This window comes from Camelus bactrianus, chromosome 24 (genome assembly GCF_048773025.1).
Source record: "Camelus bactrianus isolate YW-2024 breed Bactrian camel chromosome 24, ASM4877302v1, whole genome shotgun sequence".
NCBI lineage: Eukaryota > Metazoa > Chordata > Mammalia > Artiodactyla > Camelidae > Camelus > Camelus bactrianus.
The window spans coordinates 594,174-619,549 of NC_133562.1; the positions used below are offsets into that span (position 1 = coordinate 594,174).

Genomic DNA, 25,376 nt, shown 5'->3' on the forward strand with positions numbered 1-25,376 from the left:
TCCAGTTAACCTCTGACTCCTCAGCTGTGGCATTTCCATAAGCAAACCTCCGTGTAGTTACGGCCTTGGTATCTTTTAGTGTCTCACTTCTGCATTGTCCTACTCTTGCAGCAGTCAGGATTGGGAAGGACCTCAGTGGTTTTTCTTCAGGTTTACTCCTGTACAGGCTGAGATCCACAGAGTAAGCGACTGGGCCAAGCTCACACACAAGTTAGTGGGCCGCCCCGCCTCATGACGGCTAGTCTGGTGTTCTTTCCACAGTGGAAATACTTGGTTCAGTTCTTTTTAAAAGTCATCTCTGTAGTGTAACTTAAACATGGCAAAATGTACATATTTTAAGTATCTGTTTTGGTGAGTTTTAACAAATTTTTACACTCGTGTAACCACCACCCCCCCCAAGTCATGTCATCACCCCAGAGAGTTCCCTCCTCAGTCAGGCCCCCAGCCCCGACTTCATGTAATGTAATCGTGCAGAGTTCACTTGCGGGTTCACCATTTGCTCAGCAGAGTGTTTTGAGACCCCTCCGTGTTGTTGCGGGCACGCGTGCTGTGCCCCCTTCTGTGACTGCATAGTGGGCCGCTGTGACTATCCACTGCAGTAGATGTCCGTTCTCTGATGGACAGTTGGGTGTTTCCAGTTTTTGGCTATTGGAAACAAAGATGCTCTGAGCATTTATATGAGAGTCTTTTTGTGGACATATTTTTATTTCTCTTGGGTAAATAGGAGTGAAATTGGTGTGTCATATGGTAAATGTATGTTTAACTTTTATGAGGAATTGCCAAGCTACTTTACAGTATGGCTGTATTGTTTTGTATTTTCACCAGCCAGTGTGTGAGACTTGTAGTTTCATATCTTCACCAATAAACCCATCTAAATTTCAGGGAAAGATTTTTTTTTTTTGAGAAGTGCCTGACCTCTTTTGGAGGTCTGATTTGCCAAACAAAGGTCACTGTCAGGAATTATGATCTCTTATCTTTTCATTGTTTTCTACTATTTCCTTTCCACTGCCTTTTCATCACCATTTAAACATGCTTGAGACTCTGTAGTCTTCAAAAAAAAAAAAAAGAGTAATGAAAAAAAACTCTACCTCTGCCCTGTCTTCGTCTCTAGCTGCTACCACATATCTCCTTTCCTCTTCATTAAACATTCCTGCGTGTACTGCACACACGTGGCGCTGTTTACTCACCCAGACTGCCCTTGCTGAAGTCACCCTGACCTCTGCCTCGCTGAACCCAGCAGACGTGCCCCAGGCCCCTCTCACCTCTTACTCACGTTCAGTGCACATGCCCGTGACGCCCTGCCTCAAGTGTTTTCTCTCCCTGGTTTCTGTGATACCTGATAGTCTGATTTCCTTTTGCCTCCCTTCCCCAGTACTGCTGCTCCTTTGCTGTCTAGTCTCGTGATTCCTCATCTTCTCGCCAGTCGTGAAGTGTTTGGTTTTCCTTCTCTTACGTACTTTTTCTCCTTAGGCGGTCTCGTGCACTCTCATAAGTTCATGGACCAGCGGAATCCCCCTTTATGACCCCAACTCATAGTCTCCTCTCAGTCCACAGAGCTGCCTAACATCGGTGCTTTTGTTTCTTGTAGATATCTGAACTTACCATCTTCCTTTCTGGAATTCTTTTTCCTCCAGTCTTCCATATCGTAAATGGTGCCACTGTCTCTACTAGCCCAGGCTAGGAACCCAGGAATCACTTGGATTCCTTTTCCATATGTTTGGTGCATTGCCCAGTCCTACCTGCTGTCCACTCCATCCCCACGGCTCTTCACACGGTCACCATTTTCTCTTTACCCACGGTTGTCACCCTGGCCCAAGCAGTCATCACTCCTGGGCTGGACTCCACTGCAGTGGCCTAGCTGATCTTCCCACAGCTCCTCCAGCCCACTTTGGATCCATTCTCCAAAACTGTAGTTTTTAAGACGTGCTATCTTTTTTTTTCTTTCAATTAATAGATTTTATATCTTTTAGAGCCGTGTTAAGTTTACAGAAAAACTGATTGGAAAGCACAGCGTTCCTACATATTCTTCTCTTCCCCTAGTTTCCCTGATTATATCTTGTACTGGTGTGGTACATTTATTATGACTGATTAACCAGTATTGATACATTGTTATTATTAACTAAAGTCTGTACTTTCCATTAGGGTTCACCCTTTGTATGTTCTATGGGTTTTGACAAATATGACATGTGTCCATCATTACATCACATAGAACAATTTCACTGCCTCAGAAATCCCCTGTGCGCCACTGTTTCGTCTCTTTCTCCCCGACCCTAATCCCTGACAACTAGCGATCTTTTCACTTTCTCCATAGTTTTGCCTTTTCCAGAATATCGTATAGTTAGAATTTAGCTTTTTCAGATTGGCTCACTCCTTCCTTCCTTCCCTTCTTTCCCTTCTTTCCTTCTTTTCTATTGAAGTACAGTCAGTTACAATGTGTCAATTTCTGGTGTACAGCACAGTGTCCCAGTCATGCTTATACATTCATATATTTGTTTCCATAAGATTGGCTTCTTTCGCTTAGCAATCTACTTTTTGTTTCCTCCATGTCTTTGTGGTTTGACAGCTCATTTCATTCCATCTTGGAATGATAGTTCATTGAGTAGATGTACCATCGTTTGTTTATTTATCTAGTTACCCATTGAAGAACATCTTGGTTACTTTCAAGTTTTGGCAGTTATTTATTTATTTGTTTAACTAGCTATGATTTGTTTTTGTTTTTTGGGGTTTTTTAGCTATGGTTTTTAGCAGTTATGAATGTAGTTGCCATGAACATTTGTGTGCAGGTTTTTGTGTGGACATAAGTCTTCAGCTTATTTGGGTAACTACCAAGGAGGGTGGTTGCTTGACTCTGTGATAAGAGCATGTTCAGTTGTGTGAGAAATTGCCAAAACGTCGTCCACTGTGGCTGAGGCATGGTGTGTTCCCACCAGCCATGACTGCGAGTTCCTGTTGTCCTGTATTCTCACCAGCATCTGGTGATACCAGTGTTTTGGATTTTAGCCATTCCAATAGGTATATAGTGGGATCTCACTGTTTTGATTTGACATTATCTAATGACATACGATCTTAAGCATCCTTTCACATGCTATTTGTCATCTGTATATCTTCTTTGGCAAAATGTCTGTTCTGATCACTTGCTCATTTTTGAATTGGATTATTTTCTTTCTGAGTTTAAGAGTTCTTTGTATATTTTGGATACCAGTCCATCATCAGACATGTGTTCAGCAAATACTTTCTCCCAGCTATGGCCTGTTGTTCCGTTCTCGGAATGGTGCCTTTCATGGAGCAGAATTTGTTAATTATAATGAAGTCCAATTTACCAGTTTTTTCTTTCCTGGATCATGCGTTGTATCTTTAAAAAAATCACCAAGCCCAGAGTCACCTGGATTTTCTCCTATGTTGTCTTCTGGTTTTATAGCTTTATGTTACATTTAGGTTTATGATACCTTTTGAGTTAATTTTTGTGAAAGATGTAAACTCTGGATCTAGATTCACATTTTTGCATGTGGCTGTCCAGGTACTCCAGCACCGTTTGAAGAAAAGGTTGCCATTTTTTCACTAAATTGCCTTTGTTCCGTTGCCAAAGGGCAGTTGACTATATTGTTGTGAGTCTCTCTCTGGGCTCTCTGTTCTGTTCCATTGATCTATTTTTCTGTCCTTTTGATAATCCACACTGTCTTGATTCCTGTACCGTGATATCTTTTAAAAATAAAAATATGGTCGTATTGCGCCACTCCCCAAAACACTTCAGTGGCCTGTCACAGCTCTTTTCCTGATGAAGACTCAGATCATTCCGAGGGCCTCTCAGACCCTGGGGGGGTGCATGTGCTGCCCCCCCCGCCCCCCCCCAGCCTCATCCGAGCCCTTCCTCTTGTCAGTGGGTCTGTCTTTTTCTTCTGTCCTTCCGTGCTCTTCCTGACCTCTTCCTGATGCTCTCTGTCTCCTCTGGAGTCCTGTTCTAGCCCCTCTTCTCCTGGTTAGCTCTACGTACTTTTCAGGTTTCAGTGTAAAATTTACTTTCTTAATGAAGGCTTTTCTGATCTTCAGACTAGATTAGGACTCTCTATTAAACCACACTCTCATAACACCCTTCCTTTCTTTATTATAATGCGTAGCACAATTACTTGACTTATTTATTATCTGTTTACCCTAGAAACAAAGCTTTGTGAAGGCCAGAGACCTCATCTATTTCTTCATTGTCACATACACTTTACTTTTAGTAAATATCTGTTGACTGAAATCATGAGTGCAGGGAAGGGCACTAAGTACACTCACATTAGCTCGATTCACTAATAGAAAATTACTCTTTTAGGGGGTAAATTTTACTGGATGGGAGGGTACCACAGTTAGTATTTAGAGATTGCAGCAGGAAATTTTATTAAGTCTTTTATAGTATTTTTGTGAGCAAGTGGGAGGAGTGTCAGGTATGTGTGAAGGTGGATTGTAGTTGAAGTCATGGGAAAAAATGTTTCTGGTTTTCTGAAGGACTTCTTACTTGGGACCCTCCTATTTAACGTTTAAATCACTTTTCTGAAGACTCAGAAGGCATACCCAAATTGGTAGAATTTCTAAGTTTAAGAGTGATAGTGAATTAGATGGGTGAACTCTAGATTTTGATCTTCCAAAGCTAAAATGATTGGTCAAAATAAATAAGATAAAATAGATTTGAGAAAAATGTAAAATTCTTTAACAGGTCTGAAAAACATCTTAACAGCACAGGCTAAGAGAGAAGGATGTTTACTGTGTGGTGGTCATGACTTGGCCACCATGGCTGGCTGTAAACCCTGAGTGTTGGCAATGTAATGAATTTACCAAAAATCTGAATCGCAGACCGGGTGTATTTATAGAAGTATGTGTTGTGCAACAAGGAAGGTGCTCATTTGGTATATTCACGGATGATTGTACTGCACATAGGATAGGATTTAATTCTGGATGCCACATTTTAGACAGACATTTGCAGACTTAAAGTGTTTGAATGTGCAGCTTTGTAGTACAGTAGAATTCTGGGTCTGGAATTTCGTAAGTAACAAGGAGTCCTGGCTTTGTTATTTGTTAACTGTCTGACATTTAGCAATTTATTTGACCTTCTTTCAAGCTCAGTCCCTCGTCTTTAAAATGTGGATGTCTACTCTACAAGACTGTGATGAATAGAGGAAAACATGTTCTTAATAAACTGTTAGAGAGATATAAGGAAATCCCATTCTTCTAACTGGCAAGGGGACTTGAAGCTGTTTTGTTCTGATTTTAGGCTGGAGAAGAGGGGAGTTTGGCCGTCGGGCATGACGGCAAAGGTGAGAGCGGCTGCTGTTTGTGGATGAGCTGAAGTGCCCGGTGTGCTCGACACCCTTGACATAGGTCACTCCCTTTTAATCAGATTTGGCATTAAAGGCTTTTGTGCTGTTGTTTTCACATGTTTGACAAAGATTTTAAAGCACATACCCTGTGCAAAGCAGAGTGCTAGACATTGTGGCAAATACCAGGAGGAACCATGCTTGATCCCTGTCCTAAAGGAATTTACAGTCTAGTAAAGAAGACAGGTCTGGAATCAGATATTCTTAGGAAGTACACGTCAGCATGAAGAGGGACCAGAGGAAGGGGACCGGCGTGGTCAGAGGAAGGTGGCACGTGGGCTTGTCTGGATGCGCCCGTGAGACGCTGGTGTTAGTGCGTGTGCTGCTGTTCTGTGGTGAGGCTCCCCCCTCGCCTGGGCCTGGCGGTGTCTGGAGGCCAGGGAACAGGTCCATTCCTCCGTCTCTGCCCCAGAGCTGGAGGGCTTTGTGGCCCGTTGTCGGTAGCTGAGAGCTCATTAGCCGTGATGTAGCAGCCTTAAATTTTGGAGTAAGTGGTTTTATTTAAGCCTCCTTCTCCCACCATTTTTCAGTCAGTTAAGTGCGCTTCACTTGTTCCGCTTAACTTTAAGCTTTTACTCTGTGATTCCTGCTCACTTGAGTGTCAGTGCCTGGAAGTGTCCAAGGGAGGCCTGGTGCCTTCTGTGACAGGACACGGACAATGGTTTTCCAGCTGCCTGGAGACCGTGGTGACTCAGATGAATACTTCAGCTCTAACACTGTCTTTCTCCTGTATTTTCTTAACATTTCCACGGGTTTTGGCAAATGAGCTTCTAAAGTTTGTATAAATAAGGATGTATCCAGGCAGGCTGGTGTGTCCAGGTAGTGTCATGCTTCAGCTGTTTCCTGGTGGTCACTCCTTTTCCCCAGCGCCAGGCTGTGTCTGAAGAGCTAGGCATTTGCTTCTCTAGCAAAAGGTTAGAAGTTCCCTTAGTCCGTGAAGGTGGTGAGTCACCTGGTGTACATGTCAGTCTGATAATGCCCAGCCTGATTATGCTGTGTTTCCAAGAGGTTGGGTTAAATACAGACCTACTTCATGGCTCCAGTTCAAGTCAGGGAAGATGAATAGATGTGGGACGTTGAAACCAGGTTGGATATAGTTTACCTTGAGCTGGGAGACCTTCCAGAGTGTTTCAGAGCTGACTGGGATTGGGTCGTCACTATAGCGGTCTGTTGACTGAGAGAGATCGAAACTGGCCTGTGTCCATAAATTCCGTATCCAGCTCTCAGCCTTGCGTGTCCACTTCCATGAGAGTGGAAGGAACTCCGTCTTGGTTAATTCATTTATTAACTATTGAATCATTGCTGTTTATAAAGCAATATGAATAATATAAAGATGAGTCAGAGAGGATTTTGCCATCAAGGTGCTTGGCCTTATTGGGGAATTAAGATATGTATGTAATGAACTATAATCCAAGTTGACAAGCGAACTGTAAGCACATGAAGCTGTAAGTCAGTGTCATGGCTAGTCTGAAGAAAAAGTGATTGTTTGCATCCAGGAAGAGCGGGTAGAGACCGCGGCGTGAGCCATGCAGAAAGTAGGAATGAAACTGAAGAGCAGCACAGGAGCGGAGCGTAGAGCAGATCGAGGAAAGAGTAAGAAGTGAGTATGGCTGGACAGCCGTGCTCATGAGGGGTAATGAAAGAAAAGTAGGGTGAAAAGATAAGCTGTAGCAGGATGAGAAAAAAGATAGGGGTATTGGAGTGGGTTTGTCATTGCGGACCTACTAACTCCCCTTGGGAATGTCTAGAGGACACACCTTTTACTGTGACTGTGAGAAGTGAATTTGTGAGGGGAGCCCTGACACCCGTGAAGGGCTGTGTGATCACCCTTCTTTGTAGGTTAGACCTCACAGAGGGGACCGCAGTCACCAGACTGGGAAACCTAACACAATGGGAGCAATTGGATGGGGGCAGAGGCCGAGCGGCAGCACCTACTGGGCTGTAGTGGGGGCTCAGCGCTTAACCACAGGCCGCCCAGTTACTGTGCGTCCTGAGCTGTCCGTCATAAACTGGGTGTTACCTGACCCTCCAAACCATGCATCTGGTGTGTACAGCAGAGCTCCCTCACCAAGTGGAAGTGGGCTGTAGGTGCTCGGCCCACATGCACTTCTGCCAGCCTGCCGTGTCGTTCCCAGCCTGTACCTGTTGCCTTGTGTGGAGTTCTGCGGCCAGTTGACAAGAAGGGACTGCAGCCTGGTTTACGGGTGGTTCTGCCGGATACGCAGGCAGCACCTGCGGGTGGACAGCTGCAGCCCTGTCAGCCCTCTCTGGGACACCCCTGAAGGACATGGAGAAGGGAGGGCCTCCCACACTGTACCTGGAAGAACACGACTGGAAAGTTGGTGAAAAGGAAATTTGGGGGAGAGATATGTGGATAGACCTCTCTGAAGGGGCAGAAGTCATATTTGTATCCCAAGTGAATGCTCCCCAGAGAGTGACCAGAGCAGAGGAGGACTTTAGTATCCAAGTGGACAGGGTGACCATTCTGTGGAGAGCACCCAGCCACCCGTCACCACCCACTGGGCTCGGGAACGTGGTCGCAGTGGCAGGAGTGGAGGTTGTGCACGCATCTCCACCCACCCAAGGCTAACCTGGCTGAGTGCCCGATGTGAAGCAGGGACAGCACCGAGTGACCAGCCAGCTCCCTGGGGGCAGGTGCAGCACTCTGGACCACTTCCATCGTGGAAGGGGCAGCATTTTGTTTGGACACGTACTCTGGATGTGGATTTGCCTTCCCTGCGTGCAGTGCTTCTTCCAGAACTACCGTCCGTGGGCTACAGGGAGCCTAATTCACTCATGGTATTCCACACAGCATTGCTTCTGGTCAAGGAAGTCACTTCGCAGCAAATGAAGTGTGGCCGTGGGCCCCTGCCCAACGAATCCACTGTTCTTCCCGTGTTCCCTGCCATCCTGAAGCGGCAGTCGTGATAGGATGGTGGAGTGGCCTTTGAAAGACTCAGTTACAGTGACAGCTAGGTGGCAGTACCTTGCGGGGCTGGGGCAGGGTTCTCCAGAAAGCTGGGTGTGCTGGGTCAGCGTCCAGTGTGTGGGGCTGCTTTTCCCAAAGCCGGAATCAAGGGGTGGAAATGGGAGGGACACCCCCACTATTGCCCCTGGTGACCCACTGGTGACATTTTTGCCTCCTGTTCCTGCTCTGCCTGTGGTCTGCTGGCCTAAAGGTCTTAATTCCAGAGGGAGGAATGCTTCCATTGAACTGGAGGTTAAGACTGCTCCCCAGCCGCCCTGGGTTCCTCATTCCTGTGAACCAGTAGGGAAGGAAGGAGTTCCTGTGCTGTCCGGGGTGAGTGGTCCTGATGCCCAAGGGGAGACTGGGCTGCTGCTCCACAGTGGAGCAAAGGAGGAGTGTGTCTGGAGTATAGGAGATCCCTCCCAGTGTCCTGTGATCCAGGTCGGGGGGAACCACGACCCAGTCCGGGCAAGAAAACGAATTGCCCAGACCCTTTGGGAATGAAGGCTTGGGTCCCCCCTCCAAGTAAGGAACCATGACCAGCTGAGGTGCTTGCCAGAGGCAAAGGGAACATGGAACAGGTGGTGGAAGAAGGTGGTCGTAAACGCTACCCCAGTGACCATATGACCAGTTAGAGAACGAGGACTGTGGTTGTTAGGAGTGTTTCCTCCTTACTTTGTTTTGAATGTGCATGTGTGTGTTCCAGGAATCTTTGTTTTTTTTTTCCCTGTCTAACCCTTTATTATGTGACATAAAGTGCATTGGCTTTGGATCATAATGCTTAACTGGCGTGAGCTGTACATTTAAAGTTATGGGGTATCGGGGAGAAGAGTAGAATCACCCAAGGGTTTTGATCCCCTTCTGGTGAAGGAGTTAGTGTATTTTTGGTCGTATGTAGGCTAGTTGTATCATGTTATGTAGAATTGTGACCTTGTTTTTGTCTTCTTTTAGGGATGAAGTTTTAAGGAGACATGTTTGAGTGCCAAGTTGACAAAGAATTAGTTTTCTGCGTCAACTTGACTGAGTCACGGGCTGCCCAGATATTTGATCAAACATTATTCTTGGTGTTTCCATGAAGGTGTTTTTGAATGAGATTAATATTGAAGTCAGTAGCCTGAGCAAAGCAGATAGCCCTCCATGATGTGGTTGGGCCTCGTCCAATCTGTTAAAGGCCTGGATAGAACAAAAAGCTGACCTCCTGTGAGTATGAGAGGCAAATTTTTCCTGATGGCTTTTAGACTGGGACCTTGGCTTTTTGGCTGCCTTCGGAGTCAGATTGAAATTTGGCTCTTCTTGGATCTGGAGCTTGCTGGCCTTCAGACTGGGAACCATCCCATCTGCTCTGCTGAGTCTCCAGCCTCCTAACTCAGCCTGCAGGTTTGGGGCTTACTGGTCTCTATGACCGCATGACCGACTCCTAATGATAGATTTCTTTCTGTATAAATATACACATCCTGTCGGTTCTCTCTAGAGAGCCCTAATGCACATTTAGTGAATCTTGGCTGCTGTACGCTGAACCGCTGCTAGGTTAAATAGTTTGAAACCACTTTGGAGTGATTAATCCCAAATCGCTGTCTGTACACAGAGTAGAAATGTAGAGAGACTGGGGAAAGGAAGCCACCTAGGCAGCAGGTTCCTCTGGGCACCAGAGCACATGTCGTATTGGTGGAATTGGTAATGGTTTAAAGCACTTTGTAAGCATTTGTGGAAGGAAGTAGAATGCGTGAACCCTGAGGAACTCCACTTTTGAAACAGCTGCATGGGAAGGCACCTGCAGGCGCACAGCGAAGGAGGAGCTGCCGAGCTGAGAGGAAGTCAGAAGTCCAGGCTGTTTAGAGCAGACGACTGTTGTCAGCTGTGTCTGGTGCTACTGAACAGACATTTAGCACAGGGACAGAATTGTTCAATAGGGTTTCATAGAGAGGTTGTTTGTGATTTTACCTGTGGTTTCAGGGGCTTCAGAAGATTTCATGCCAGATTAGAATGGATTAAACAGAGAATGGAAGGAGGGAAAAGAGAGACAGTGTATGTAGACAGCCCCTTTTTGAGAAGTTTTGCCAGGGAAGAGAGGGTGACGGGTTCAGGGAGGGTGGGATTGACCTTGATAGGATCAGAGACACTGCTGCCACTGTGAACGGAGGGAAGGGCAACGGAAGTGGAGATTGTACATTTGCAGCTGGAAAGTGAGAGAGTTTTCATCTAGTGACTTTTACTTCGCAGTGGAGTGTGAGGGAGGGTTACCAGCTGAGACCCAGAGAGACAGAAAAGGTGTTGGAGGTCCGCAGAGCTGAAGAATGGACGGCCCCTGGAGGGACAGTCCTGAGCAGGGAAGGGAATGAAGCTTACTGAACAGCTCTGGGGTTCTTGCTAAGGTTGGAAGCCATTGTTGGTGCTGGCATCTGTGGTGGGTTTGTTTGTTTGTTTGTTTGTTTGTTTGTTTGGTTTAATTCAATTCTAGAGGAGGAGTGGGGATATAGATGGTTAGGTGCACCCAAGCATGTAAGGCTCTCGATTAGATGTAACTTCTCACTGAAAACAATTGCATTACGACCTTTTCACCCTTAAAAAGAATGTACTGAACGTAATTTAACTTTTTCTTGCTGTCTGAGGTTTTCATTGTGTTAGTAATGATGCTCTGATTGATAAAGTGACTGCTCTAGGTTCAGGTTGACAAGTTTTCATCACGCATAAGTCACAGTGCCAGGCTCTGCTGACATCGAACTGAAAATTAAAATCCCTGCTGTGAGTAGTAGCTGCCTGTGGTGAGGGTGTCACTGGCAGTGTGGACCTTCTGCCAGGGAAGCAGAACAGGTACCCTCTCCAGGACAGACTGATGAATGGGGGTGGGGTGTCCAGGGAGGTTTATTTCCCAGGGAGGTGAACAAAGGAGTCAGCTGACTTGGAACTCAGAAGATCCATTGTCACACAAAACAACTTTGAAAATAGTGGTTAGAGTTCCAGTAAGACCACAGAAGCCAATGAAAACATATGTTTTCAATAAGAAACGGTAAAAAGAAAAGTTTAAAAATTAGAAGTTGAGACTTTTTAAGCCTTCTATTCATTTTGAAACTTGTGTTGAGAAAATATGATTTCACTTGATAAGGTAGATTTCAGATTTTATAGATAATTTTTGAGTGAATGCCTGAGTGCTTTTAAGGGCTATAGGATATGATGACAGTGATTCTATGTATTTAACTCATGGTCAAAACTTCTGTGTTTTCCTTTTCTTTCATGCCATATAAACAGCTTTTTTGTTTAAACACAGCATTGACTATGACTACAAATGAAATAAAGGAAGGGAAAGATGTATGTATGTATATCACTGGATAAACATTGGAAAACAGTGAGCTAGGGGCAGTGGAGGGGGGCAGATAACGTTTATTCAGTACCTAATATAAGTCATGAACTGAGTTCTTCCATGCATAGTGAATACATTGAGTCTTTTTTTTTTAATTGAATGGAAGGCTTTTTAAATGCTATCATGCTTTACAGTTTTTAGAATTTCCACACAGATGATTTTATATAATCCCATTATAACTTTTTTTTCCCTCCAACCCCTAAATTGTCCTTTCCCCCTTTCCTCTCCCCGCTGGTAACCACTAGTTTGTCTTCTGTATCTGTGAGTTTGCTTTTTTTAAATTTTATTCACTAGTTTGTTACATGTTTTAGATTCCACATATAAGTGATATCATACAGTATTTATCTTTCTCTGTCTGCCTTATTTCACTTAGCATAATGCTCTCCAAGTCCATTCATGTTGCTGCAAATGACAAATAGCCCATTCTTTTTAATGGCTGAGTAGTATTCCATTTTGTGTATATGTGTGTGTATGTATACACACACATCCCATCTTCTTTATCCAGTCATCTGTTGATGGTCACTTAGCTTGCTTCATACCTCAGCAATTGTTAAAAAGTGCTGCTATGAACATAGGGGTGCACATATCTTTTCAAATTAATATTTTTGTATTTTTCAGGTACATACCCAGGAGTAGAATTGCTGGATCATATGGTAGTTGCACTTCTAGTTTTTTGAGAAACCTCCATACTGTTTTCCACGGTGGCTACACTAATTTACATTCCTACCAACAGTGTATGAGGGTTCCATTTTCTCCACATCCTTGCCAACATTTATTATTTGTGTTCTTTTTGATAATGGCCATTCTGACTAGTGTGAGGTGATATTTCATTGTGGTTTTGATTTGCGTTTCCCTGATGATTAGCAGTGTTGAGCATTGTTTCATGTGCCTGTTGGCCATTTGCATTTCCTCTTTGGAAAAATATCTATACAGTTGTTCTGTCCATTTGTTAATTGGGTTGTTTGTTTTTTTACATAGAGTTGTATGAGCTGTTTATATATGTTGGATATTAATCCTTTATAGGTCATATCATTTGCAAATATCTTCTCCCATTCAGTAGGTTGTCATTTTGTTTTGTTGATTGTTTCCTTTGCTGTGCAAAAGATTTAAGTTTGATTAGGTCCCATTTGTTTATTTTTTTGCCTTTGTTTGCTTTGCTTTTGGAGATGGAGCCAGAAAAATATTGTGATTTATGTCAAAAGATGTTCTGCCTATGTTTTCCTCTGGAGGTTTATGGTATCTGGTCTTACATTCAGGTCTTTAATCAATTTTGAGTTAATTTTTGTATATGGTGTTAGAGAGTGTTCTAATTTCATTCTTTTACAGGTAGCCGTCCAGTTTTCCCAGCACCACTTATTGAAGAGACTGTCTTTTCTCCATTGTATGTTCCTGCCTCCTTTGTTGTAGACTAATTGACCATAGTGTGTGGGTTTATTTCTGGGTTCTCTATTCTGTTCTGTTGATCTCTGTGTCTGTTTTTGTGCTGGTACCAGATTGGTTTTTTTTTTTTTTCCAGTTTTATTAGGTAGCATTATTACAGTTCAACTGCACATACACATTATACTGCATGTAGATTGTTTCGATTACTGTAGCTTTCTAGTACAGTCTGAAGTCAGGGAGCATGATTCCTCCAGCTCTGCTGCTTCTCAAGATTGTTTTGACCACTCGAGATTTTTGGGTTTCCATAGAAATTTAAAATTATTAATTTTTGTTCCGTGAAAAATGCCATTGATATTTTAATGTATATTGCATTGAATCTGTAGACTGCCTTGGGTATTATGGTCACTTTAACAATGTTAATTCTTCCAATCCAAGAACACAGTGTATCTTTCTACCTGTTTTTGTCACCTTCAGTTTCTTTCATCAGTGTCTTATAGTTTTCAGAGTACAGATTCTTTGCCTCCTTAGGTAGGTTTATTACTAGGTATTTTATTCTTTTTGATGTGATGGTAAATGGGATTAAGGAAACAATCTCTTCTTCTGCTATTTCATTGTTAGTGTATAGAAATGCAACAGATTTCTGTATTTTAATTTTGTATCCTGCACCTTTACTGAATTCATTGATGAGTGCCAGTAGTTTTCTGGTGGCATCTTTAGGATTTTCTATGTATAGCATTATATCATCTGCAAACAGTGACAGTTTTACTTTTTTCTTTCGAATCTGGCTTCCTTTTGTTTCTTTTTCTTCTCTGATTGCTGTGGCTGGGAATAAGGTAGAATTCCCTATGTTGCCCAAAGCACGTAGCATTTGTTAGGGTGATATTTGACAGTAATGTATTTTCGGTGTTCGTATGTCAGGTTCATATTTTGCAGGAGACAGTGTTGGTGGAGGTGAGTGGTAGGGAGGAGTATCTGTGCGCTGCATTGGAAGTTGAGTTTGAAAGTTCTCATTTGTTTGCTTCATATGAGAGGTAGGTGTTGCCAGTAATTGAGTGGAACTCAATGAGCTGTAGGTATATAGCTATGAATGGAGTTTTTGGCTTGAGCTTAAGTTAGCTGCTGCCAATAACTGCGTTTCAGTCTCAGACCCTTGGTATGTCTGTGAAATCCTGAGTTAGATAAAAATTGGCATAGTAATTCTGAATGAATGTAGTTTTTTTTTTTTTTTTTTTTTGATAACTCTGTTCTCAAAAATATCTTTTGGAAATGTGAAAAGTCAACCTGGTTGGTATTTTATATAAATGGAGAATACAAATTTTAGCATATATATAAATCTAAGAAAACATAAAAAGGGTTTGTGTCTGTGTTACACACTGGTTTGAAGAAATCACACAAAAATTTCCATCTGAGATTTTTTTAATGCATAGGTGAGACTTTTAAATACCTCCTCATATTTGACTTGTCATATTTATGAAATGGAATAGGTTAGACCTAGCTTAAAAATCATACCAAATATTTTGTGCCTTACAGTTAGTTCTGTAAAACTGTTTAGTGGTCTCCATTAACCGCCTTCCTTAACCTTCCCAGGTTATTGAATCTTTGGGAATCGTTATTTACAAGGCGCTGGACTATGGCTTGAAGGAGAATGAAGAAAGGGAACTAAGCCCTCCCCTGGAGCAGCTCATCGACCGCATGGCCAACACGGTGGAGCCCGATGGCAGCAACGATGAGGGCTACGAGGCTGCGGATGGAGGTCTGGAGGAGGAGGAGGGCGGGACGAGGAGGACCACGGCCGTCCGCTCGTGCAGAGACGTCATGCAGGTGAGGCAGCTCTGTCATGAGTTGTTATTTCACTTTAAAAAAGTTGAACGGCAGTTCAGCATTTGATAATAGCTCCTGGGTTTTCAGCTGTAAGTGAAATGAATAAGGAGCTAAAATACACGCTTCTGTGATTTGTTCAAGCCTCCATGCAGCCTTTTATGCCTGACTTACATAACCTTTTAAAAAATGGCTTTTATTATATGCCCCTTATCATCACATATTTATTGTGAACCAAGTTACCTGAGTATCATGTCTTCAGTTGACTTTGCAGTTTCCTTTGTAATAATAACTGTGACCCTTTTATTTATACGAAAGTTCTGAATCTAAAGTATTACATTTGATTGCTTTCTTGACCTATCCAGTGTTATTTATACGTAATGAAATAAGTTCTGTAGCTTGCATTGAATTTTTTAGTCAATGTTTTCTGTGTACTGGAAGGCCGTAATTTCTACAATGCTAAATGCAGAGATTAAAATTAAGGCAGATTTGTCAGATTAGTCTTAAATGAGCACTCTGTTTAGAGATACTTACATACGATGTTTATACCAGATTTTTCCAGCAGTATTCACTCTATAAGCTTATTTTCTAACTTGTCATAAAGTGTTTGAGAGACAAAAGACAAACTATGAAGACGCTGCTTTCCAGATGTTCTGTGACACACACCGCTTCTTGCACATTCTTGGGTAATAAATCTCAGGAGCTCTGGAGTGAGACTTACAGTTATGATTCCCGTGCAGTTCAGATGTATTCTTGAGGTCTCTGAACTCGCCGTACTTCTCATTTTAAATCAACAGTGTATACAAGTAAAATATCCTCATATATATACAAATTGAAATTTAAGATGTTTTGTTAATTCTGTATTTTGTAGATTTTAAGGTCTATTTTAAAATATATTTATATATGCTTAAAGACCAAGTCAGTCTTTCTGCAGACTGCCAGTGACCTCTTTGTTCCATTGTAGACCAATGGTACATAGTGAAGCGAAGAGTAAAAAGTTTCCGTTAAGAAAGAAAACCGTGTATACCTTTGAAACTGCGCCAACAGTTTCAGTGGGTTAGTGGGTGTGTGTAGGGGCAACAGGGAGTGGTGAAAGAGGAGAGAACACTCACCCAGCCAACCATGTCTGTAGATTAACCCTGGGACCAGTCGAATGACAGATGTCATGGCCAGATTCCTCTCTTACACTACAGATTAGGAAGATGAGGGGTAGAGAGTCATTACAGTCCTACTCAGTGACACCAGACATGTTAACTTACGAAGCAAAAATTCTCATTCAACAATTTGAACTGATAGCTCATATTATTTTTTTAAATTGAGGTATAGTCAGTTTATAATGTTGCATCAGTTTCTGGTTGCAGCATAATGTATCAGTCATACACATACATACATATATTCCTTTTCATATTTTTTCACCATAGGTTACTACAAGATATTGAATGTAGTTCCCTGTGCTGTACAGTAGAAACTTGTTTATTTTATATATAGTAGTTGGTATCTGTAAATCTCAGACTCTCAATTTATCCTTCCCACCCGCTTCCCCTTTTGTAACCATAAGTTTGTTTTCTGTGTCTGTGAGTCTGTTTTGTAAATAAGTTCATTTGGGTCTTCTTTTAGATTCCACATTGAAGTGATATCATTCAGTGCTTTTCTTTTTTTTTCTGGCTTACTTCACTTGGAATGACGATATCTAGGTCCATCCGTGTTGCAGCACATGACATTCTTTTATTCTTTTTTATGGCTAAGTAGTATTCCTGTGTGTGTGTGTGTGTGTGTGTGTGTGTGTGTGTGTGTGTGTGTGTGTGTGTACACCACAGCCTCTTTATCCTTTTATTCTTTGTTAATTTGAGCTACTATGTCTGTTCTCCTACATATCATAACATAAAAAATAAATAGTTAGAAGTGTGTTTTAAAAGACAGATTTTATAGATTGGAAGAAAACTTAAGTTTAGCAATTCCATTCTTAGGAAATTTTTTTGGAGAATATCATGTCCTTACCCATTATTTCTTCATTTCCTTGTTAACCAAAACTGATCAGCAAAAATGTCCACAGCTGTAACAATATGTTTTGAATGTTTCTTTTAGCTGAATGAGAATAAAAATATTTGCTTAAACATTTGAGAAGTCAATTGAGACTTTTAAATGACATAAAACCCAGTATTCATGGCCAAATAGTGACACACATGAGATATGAAATCTTGAATTAGTAAATTGACTCCTGTTTACATTGTTGGAAGAGAAGAGAAGAATTAACTGAAGAAATATAACTACTTTCTCCTTGTTGAAAATGGAAATATGAAGCTAAGTTTGAATAATATAAATAATAGAACATTTAGGAACTTGGAGACAATTTGTTTTTAATTCTTAGCAAACCTCTTTAGTGTGTAACTTTTCCCCTAAATAGTCATTTGTTCCTGCTCACCTTTCAATCTGGTATGTGTCAGTATGGTATGTTACAGCCAAAGAGCACCTTGACATCCACTGTTACCTGAGTTTTATGACAACACTGTCAGGTAGACTGGATTGACTTGTTATACCCATTTTACAAATGAAAGAACTAAGGCTCAGAGAGGAATGTGACTTGTTCTTCATGGACAAGTTCTGTGACATTCAGCTTCATAGAACTGAATAAATGAGAGGAAGAGTGGATGGTGGTTAAATTCAGAGGCTTATACTCAGGTAGGACTTTGGTTGGAACCTGGGTTTTGCCATTTCTGTATCAATTGTTTTACCTTAGACTGTTTAATCCTGTGACCTTATTCTTAGGTAAAGAGAGAATAATATCTGCCTGATTTTTTGTGCAGAGTAAGTTAGAGAACACAATTTATGTAAAATACCTAGCATAGTGCTTGCCATGAATAAAAGTTTAACAGCGCTTACTGTGTGTCAGGCGTATTTCTGGGTGCTGGAGATAAACCTGTAAGCAACATGAAAATGGTCCCTGTATTTATTGTTGTTAATTATAATGAAAAAACAGAATATAAACAAGTAAAGTGTAAGCACACGTAGATTTTTTTTCTGACTCATTCCAGGGCTTTTTGCCACTGCATGTAGATCAGGCTGAATTGCAAGCATAAACTTACATCAGAGATAGAATGTGTTCTTTCCTTGAATTAAGGCATAACGGGGTGGTGAGCACATGGAGATGCTGAGGCTGGTGCGCTCGTGGGAGCTGGGAAGCCCCACTCCTTTCCCCCGTCTCTGGCCCTAGGCATCTGTTCCATCCGGCTGGGCCCAAGTTGTAGCCTTTTACAATAAGCCAGTAATCTATGTGGCGTGTTACCCACTTACTGGAATCAGAAAACCGGGTTATCAGCAAGGCTCCGGGTCAAGATGATGGAATAAAAGGACGCGGAGCTCATCTCTTTCCACAGATACATCAAAAATACATCTACATGTGGAACAGTTCTCACAGAATACCTGCTGAACACCGGCAGGAGATCTCATACAACCAGAGGTGCAAGAAAGGTTGTGATGTAACCAGTAGGATGAAAGGAAAAAAAAAGAAAGGAATCAGGGTGGCACCTGTGCCCCTGGGAGGGAGGGAGAAAGAGGAAGGGTTCCCTCGCCCTGGGAACCCCGTCACCGGTAGGGAGATCAGCAAGGACACAATGGGAGTTTCAGAGGCTTGGAGGAGTGTATGTATCAGCCGGATTGTAGCAGCGAAACAGAGACCAGCACAGAGAGTCTGTGCCGCCTCCCTGCACTCCCCAGCCTGAGACATGTGTCTGCTGGTGCGTGGGGGGTGCTGAAAGTCAGGCTTCACTGGACAGACATGGGGGGGGAGAACCCTGTGCGGAAACAGCCTGCAGGGGTGGGAACGTGGTCCCAGCTGCAACCTGGAGTGTGTGCAGGAAGGAGTCAAGTCTGCTGTTCAAGCCCCGTTGTTAGCAGGTGCAGCTCTACCTCTAGGAGCTCTGGGAGCATGCAGGTGCCTGTGGGTGCCCACATGTGGAGGCTGAGCTGCTATCTGAGCTGATCCCCAGGGGCCACGCAACTTAAGAAGCAGGGCTGAAATCTGAGCTATGCCCCAGCAGCTGTGTGGTCTGTGGGTTTACACCACTGCCATTCAATGAAATGGAAAGATAGCCCATGTTCCTGGATTGGAAGAATTAATATTGTTAAAATAGCCATACTACGCAAAGCAATCTGTAGGTGTAATGCGATCCCTGTCAAATTGCCCAGGACATTTTTCACAGAACTAGAACAAACAATACTAAAATTTATATGGAACCATCAAAGACCTAGAATTGCCACAGCATTACTGAAAAGAAAGAAAGAGGCTGGAGGAATAACTCTCCCAGACTTCAGACAATACTATAGAGCTACAGTCATCAAGACAGCATGGTATTGGTACAAAAACACACATATAGACCAATGGAACAGAATGGAGAGCCCAGAAATGAACCCACAAACTTTTGGTCAACTAATCTTCAACAAAGGAGGCAAGAATATACAATGGAATAAAGACAGTCTCTTCAGCAAATGGTGTTGGGAAAACTGGACAGCAGCATGTAAAACAATGAAGCTAGAACACTCCCTTACACCCTATACAAAAATCAGCTCAAAATGGATCAAAGACTTAAACATAAGACCAGATACAATAAACCTCCTAGAGGAAAACATAGGCAAAACATTATCTGACATACATTTCAAAAATTTTCTCCTAGAAGAAATAAAAGCGAGAATAAACAAATGGGACCTAATGAAACTTAGAAGCTTCTGCACAGCAAAGGAAACCATAAGTAAAACAAGAAGACAACCTACGGAATGGGAGAAAATTTTTGTAAATGAAACTGACAAAGGCTTGATCTCCAGAATATATAAGCAGCTCATACAACTCAATAAGAAAAAAATAAACAACCCAATCCAAAAATGGGCAGAAGACCTAAACAAGCAATTCTCCAAGGAAGACATACAAATGATCAAAAGACATGTGAAAAAATGCTCAGTATCACTAATTATCAGAGAAATGCAAATCAAAACTACAATGAGGTATCACCTCACACCAGTCAGAATAGTCGTCATTCGAAAATCCACAAATGACAAATGCTGGAGAGGCTGTGGAGAAAGGGGAACCCTCCTACACTGCTGGTGGGAATGCAGTTTGGTGCAGCCACTATGGAAAACAGTGTGGAGATTCCTCAAAAGACTAGGAATAGACTTACCATATGACCCAGGAATCCCACTCCTGGTCTTGTATCCAGAAGGAACCCTACTTCAGGATGACACCTGCTCCCCAATGTTCATAGCAGCACTATTTACAGTAGCCAGAACATGGAAACAGCCTAAATGTCCATCAACAGGTGACTGGATAAAGAAGATGTGGTACATTTATACGATGGAATACTACTCAGCCATAAAAACCGACAACATAATGCCATTTGCAGCAACATGGATGCTCCTGGAGAATGTCATTCTAAGTGAAGTAAGCCAGAAAGAGAAAGAAAAATACCATACGAGATCACTCATATGTGGAATCTAAAAAACAAAAACAAACAAACAAAAACAAAGCGTAAATACAGGACAGAAATAGACTCATAGACAGAGAATACAGACTTGTGGTTGCCAGGGGGACGGAGGGTGGGAAGGGATAGACTGGGATTTCAGAATTGTAGAATAGATAAACAAGATTATACCGTATAGCACAGGGAAATATACACGAAATGTTATGGTAGCTCACAGAGAAAAAAATGTGACAATGAGTGGGTATATGTCCATGTATGACTGAAAAATTGTGCTGAACACTGGAATTTGACACAACATTGTAAAATGATTATATATCAATAAAAAATGTTAAAAAATAAAATAAAATAAGGAAAAAAAATGACAACTTACAGAATGGGAGAAAATACTTGCAAATGACTTGATTGACAAAGATTTAATTTCCAGAGTGTATGAACAGTTCATTCAACTTAACAAAAAAACCAAACAACCCAATCAAAAAAATGAGCAGACCTAAACAAACAATTCTCCAATGATGACACACAGATGGCCAAAACGCACATGAAAAAATGCTCAATATCGCTTATAGTTTTTTTCACGCTATAGATCTTTGGGAATTATCAGAGAAATGCAAATCACAACTACAATGAGGTATCAGCTCATGCCAGTCAGAATGGCCATCATTAAAAAGTCCACAAACGATAAATGCTAGAGAGGGTGTGGAGAAAAGGGAACCCTCCTACGCTGCTGGTGGTAATGTAGTTTGCTGCAGCCATTATGGAAAACAGTATGGAGAGTCCTCGAAACACTGAAAATAGACTTATCATATGGCCCAGCAAGCAATCCCACTCCTGGGCATCTATCCCACGGGAACCCTAATTTGAAAAGATACATGCGCCCCAGTGTTCATAGCAGCACTGTATTACAGTAGTCAAGACATGGAAGCAACCTAAATGTCCATTGACAAGATGACTAGATAAAGAAGATGGTGGTATATTTATACAATGGAATACTACTCAGCCATAAAAAGAGTAAAATAATGCCATTTGCAGCAACATGGATGGACCTGGACATCGTCATTCTAAGTGAAGTAAGCCAGAAAGAGAAAGAAAAATACCACATGATATCACTCATATATGGAATCTAAAAAAAAAAAAGAAAAAAGAGGACGTTAATGAACTCATCTACAAAACAGAAACAGACTCACAGACATAGTAAATAATTTTATGGTTACCAGAGGAAAGGAGGTGGGAAGGGATAAATTTGGGAGTTTGAGATTTGCAAAGGTTAACCCCTGTATATAAAAATAGATAATAAAAAACAAATTTCTTCTGTATAGTATTTCTTCTGTATTGAACTATATTTGATACCTTGTAATAACTTTTAATGAAAAAGAATATGAAAACAAATATGTATATATATGCATGACTGGGACATTGTGCTGTACACCAGAAACTTACACATTCTAACTGACTATACTTGAATAAAATAAATACAAATTAAAAGAAAAAAATTTAAAAATAACAAAAATAACCCAATCCAAAAATGGGTTGAAGGCCTATTAAATAGACATTTCTCCAAAAAGACATACGGATGGCCAATAGGTCCATGAAAAGATGCTCAGTATTGCTAATTATCAGAGAAATGCAAATCATCTCATCTAACTACTAACTTATAGGAAACCCAGGGGCCATAGAAACATTTAAAATAACACCATAGGAATGCAGTCAGCAAAATCCAGATTGTGGGAAACTCTATAGACAAATAACATAATTTCTTCAACAGATAACTTGCAAATTGAAAAAAGGAGGAGGAGGGAGGAAAAACATAGATTGAAAGAGACTTAATATATACCAGTTGCAACCAGAGTGAATCCCGAGTAAAGGAAGTAAATTATAAAACTGTGTGTATGTTTGAGATAATCAGGAAAATTTGACTAGTAAACTGTATAGTTGATATTAGAATTTAGTACTCATATTTTTAGGAAAGATAATAGTCTTGTGGTTGTATTTTTTTTTTAAAAAAGAACTCTTATCATTAGTGATATATGCTGAAATATTCACATGTGAAATTCAAGACGTCTGGGATTTTCTGTAAAAATAATCCTGGAGGGTGGGGTTTACGTGGTTAAGGATGTAGATAAAACAAGAGTGGCTGTGAATTGATAATTGCTAAGTTGGGGGATGGGTACATGGTGGTTCATTATACTACTCATCTAGTTTTGTATGTTTGAAATTTTTTCCTGTAGTAATACTATTAGAAAAATCTCAGAAAGGTCAGTGTTTTTAATTGAGATATAATTAACTTATAAAATTATGTTAGTTTCACTTGTGCAACATAATGATTCCATATTTGTGTAAATTGTGAAATGGTCACCACGGTATGTCTAGTTAATGTCCATCACTGCACGTAGTTAGAAAATGTTTTTCTTGTGATGAGACTTTAAGATCTACTTTCCTAGCAACTTTCAAATATATATACGGTATTGTTAACTGTAGTCACCATGCTATATATGTTACATCCCCAGGACTTTACAACTGGAAGTTTGTACTTTTTTGACCACCTTCACCCATTTCACCCACCTCGGACCCACCCCCCAGCCCCAAACCCTGGCATCCACCAATCTGTTCTCTGTACAAAGAGATGATTTTTTTGTTTTGTTTTATGGCAGGGAGGTAATAAGGTTTATTTATTTATTTTAATGATGGTCCTGGGGGTTGAACCAGGACCTTGGGCATGCAAAGAGATGATTTTTAAAAGAATAAAATGTTGCATAAATACTTGAAGATTTGTATTACAGCATTATTTGTGCTATTCTGAAACTGGAAATAAATGACTCACAAAGAAATGGTATATATCAACTACATGGTTGGATTATCCTGTGGTCTTTAAAATTACAATATGTGGGTTACTTAGCAATATGGGAAACTTTTGTTTTAAAATTTTAATAGTGGAAAAAAGACCCCAAATTCTGCATATACTGGTATGTCTAGAGAGAAGGTGCTGCGTTGATCTAACATTTACCACAATATACATGGCGTTGCATGTGAGGGTGGACCGTATGGTTTCAGAAATTCCACCCTATTATTGTTGAGCATTTGTGCAATAAATAAACCATCATGAAATTCTGGTATGGCTATATTAAGTATGTTACTGCCCGTGAATGGTTTCATAAATTATGTTTTCAGTCTTAACAGATTTTGTCTGAAAGTATGAATTATGTTCCTACAAATATAAGAATATAGTTTACAACTAATAAGCCCTGCTTATAAAAAACTAGCAGGTTTTTGGTTTGCCATGTAATGTCAAAATTTGCCTGCTATTTTGAATACTCCTTGGGAGAAAAATTAAGAAAAGAATAGTACTGTAGAATGTGATTAGAAATAGAAATAACCTATATTATTTAATTTTATTATACCAAACTAGATTAGTCCAGTGCAGACTTTGTCTTCATTTTCAAATCGCACGTGAATTACAAAAAGCTAAAACGAGATGAGTGTACTGTTTTCATTTATATAGAAATTTGGCCTAGGTTAAATGGAGTATTCAAGGGAAGCCAGAATGTTTGAGCTTGTCTCTTACTGAATTAAGATCTGTTCACATAGGTTAGTTGGGTAGTCATAGTCCATCAGTCAAGTTAGAGCGGTTCCAAGGAAACAAACTGCAGTTCTCTCTACATCAGAATGCTGTGTTCTGTAAGTTTTGAAATTTGCTGAGAACATGCTAATTTTCTCACTGATTTAGACCTAAATTTACTAGTTTATCCTAACTATATGATGCTGCATTTAATGAAGATGATCTTTGTGCTGTTTTTCTTTTGTTTGTTGTTAATTTCTTATGATGAATGCATTATTACACTCAGTGGGCAAAACATTTTAATTATAATGTAGTTTGAAATAATATTCTACTTAGGTTTTTACAAATAAAATTCTACACCTTGTTTTGTGGACTGAATATTTTCAAAAATATTTTTATTTGAGCAGAGGAGAACTATGAGGAAATTTGGAGTCTAATATTATCAACAAAGGACTGTAATGTGATAAAACCTAAATATACCAGAAGATATGATTAAAAATTTTTTTACTGAAGTGCAGTTGATTTACAATGTTAGTTTCAGGTGTACGGCAGAGTGATTCATTTATACATATACATACATATGTATTTTTTCTTTTCAGATTCTTTTCCATTGTATGTTATTACAAGAAATTGAATATAGTGCCCTGTGCTATACAATAGGTCCTTGTTGTTTATCTATTTTATATGTAGTAATTTGTGTCTGTTAACCTCCAATGTCTAATATTATCCCTCCCCCACCCTTTCCTCTTTGGTAACCGCAGTTTGTTTTCTGTGTCTGTTAGTCTGTTTTTGGTTTGTAAATAGAATGTGTATCTTTTTTTTTAGATTCCATGTAAATGGTATTATGATGATACTTGTCTTTCTCTGTCTGGCTGACTTACTTTACTCAATATGATAATCTCTAGGTCCATCCATGTTGCTGCAAATGGCATTATTTCTTTTTTATGACTGAGTAATACTCCATTGCATACACACACACACACACACACACACACACACACACACACACACCACATCTTGTTTATCCATTCATCTGTTGATGGACATTTAGGTTGCTACCATGTCTTGGCTATTGTACATTGTGCTGCTGTGAACACTGGAGTATATGTATCTTTTCAAATTATAGTTTATATGCCCAAGAGTAGGATTTCTGGATCATACATCAACTCTTATTTTTAGTTTTTTAAGGATCCTCCATACTGTCCTCCATAGTGGCTGCACCAAACTGCATTCCTACCAGCAGTGTAGGAAGGTTCCTTTTTCTCCACACACTCTCTAGCATTTATCGTTTGTAGACTTTTTAATGATGGCCATTCTGACTGGTGTAAGAGGACATCATTGTAGTTTTGATTTGCATTTCTCTGATAATTAGTGATACTGAGCATCTTTTCATGTGCCTGTTGGCCATCTGGATGCCTTCTTTTGAGAAATCTCTATTTAGGTCTTCTACCCATTTTTTGATTGGGTTGTTTGTTATGAT

At 40.7% G+C, this 25,376-nt stretch overlaps 1 protein-coding gene across 3 annotated transcripts in view; it reads left to right on the forward strand.

The window, feature by feature from the left end:
- SPIRE1 (spire type actin nucleation factor 1) overlaps positions 1–25,376 on the forward strand; it is a 140,902-nt gene that overhangs the window by 61,006 nt on the left and 54,520 nt on the right. For all 3 annotated transcript variants that reach the window (XM_074352348.1, XM_074352349.1, XM_074352350.1), the window contains one exon: positions 14,645–14,878. In XM_074352348.1, coding sequence (XP_074208449.1) covers positions 14,645–14,878 — 234 coding nt within the window. The remainder of the gene's footprint in view (positions 1–14,644; positions 14,879–25,376) is intronic.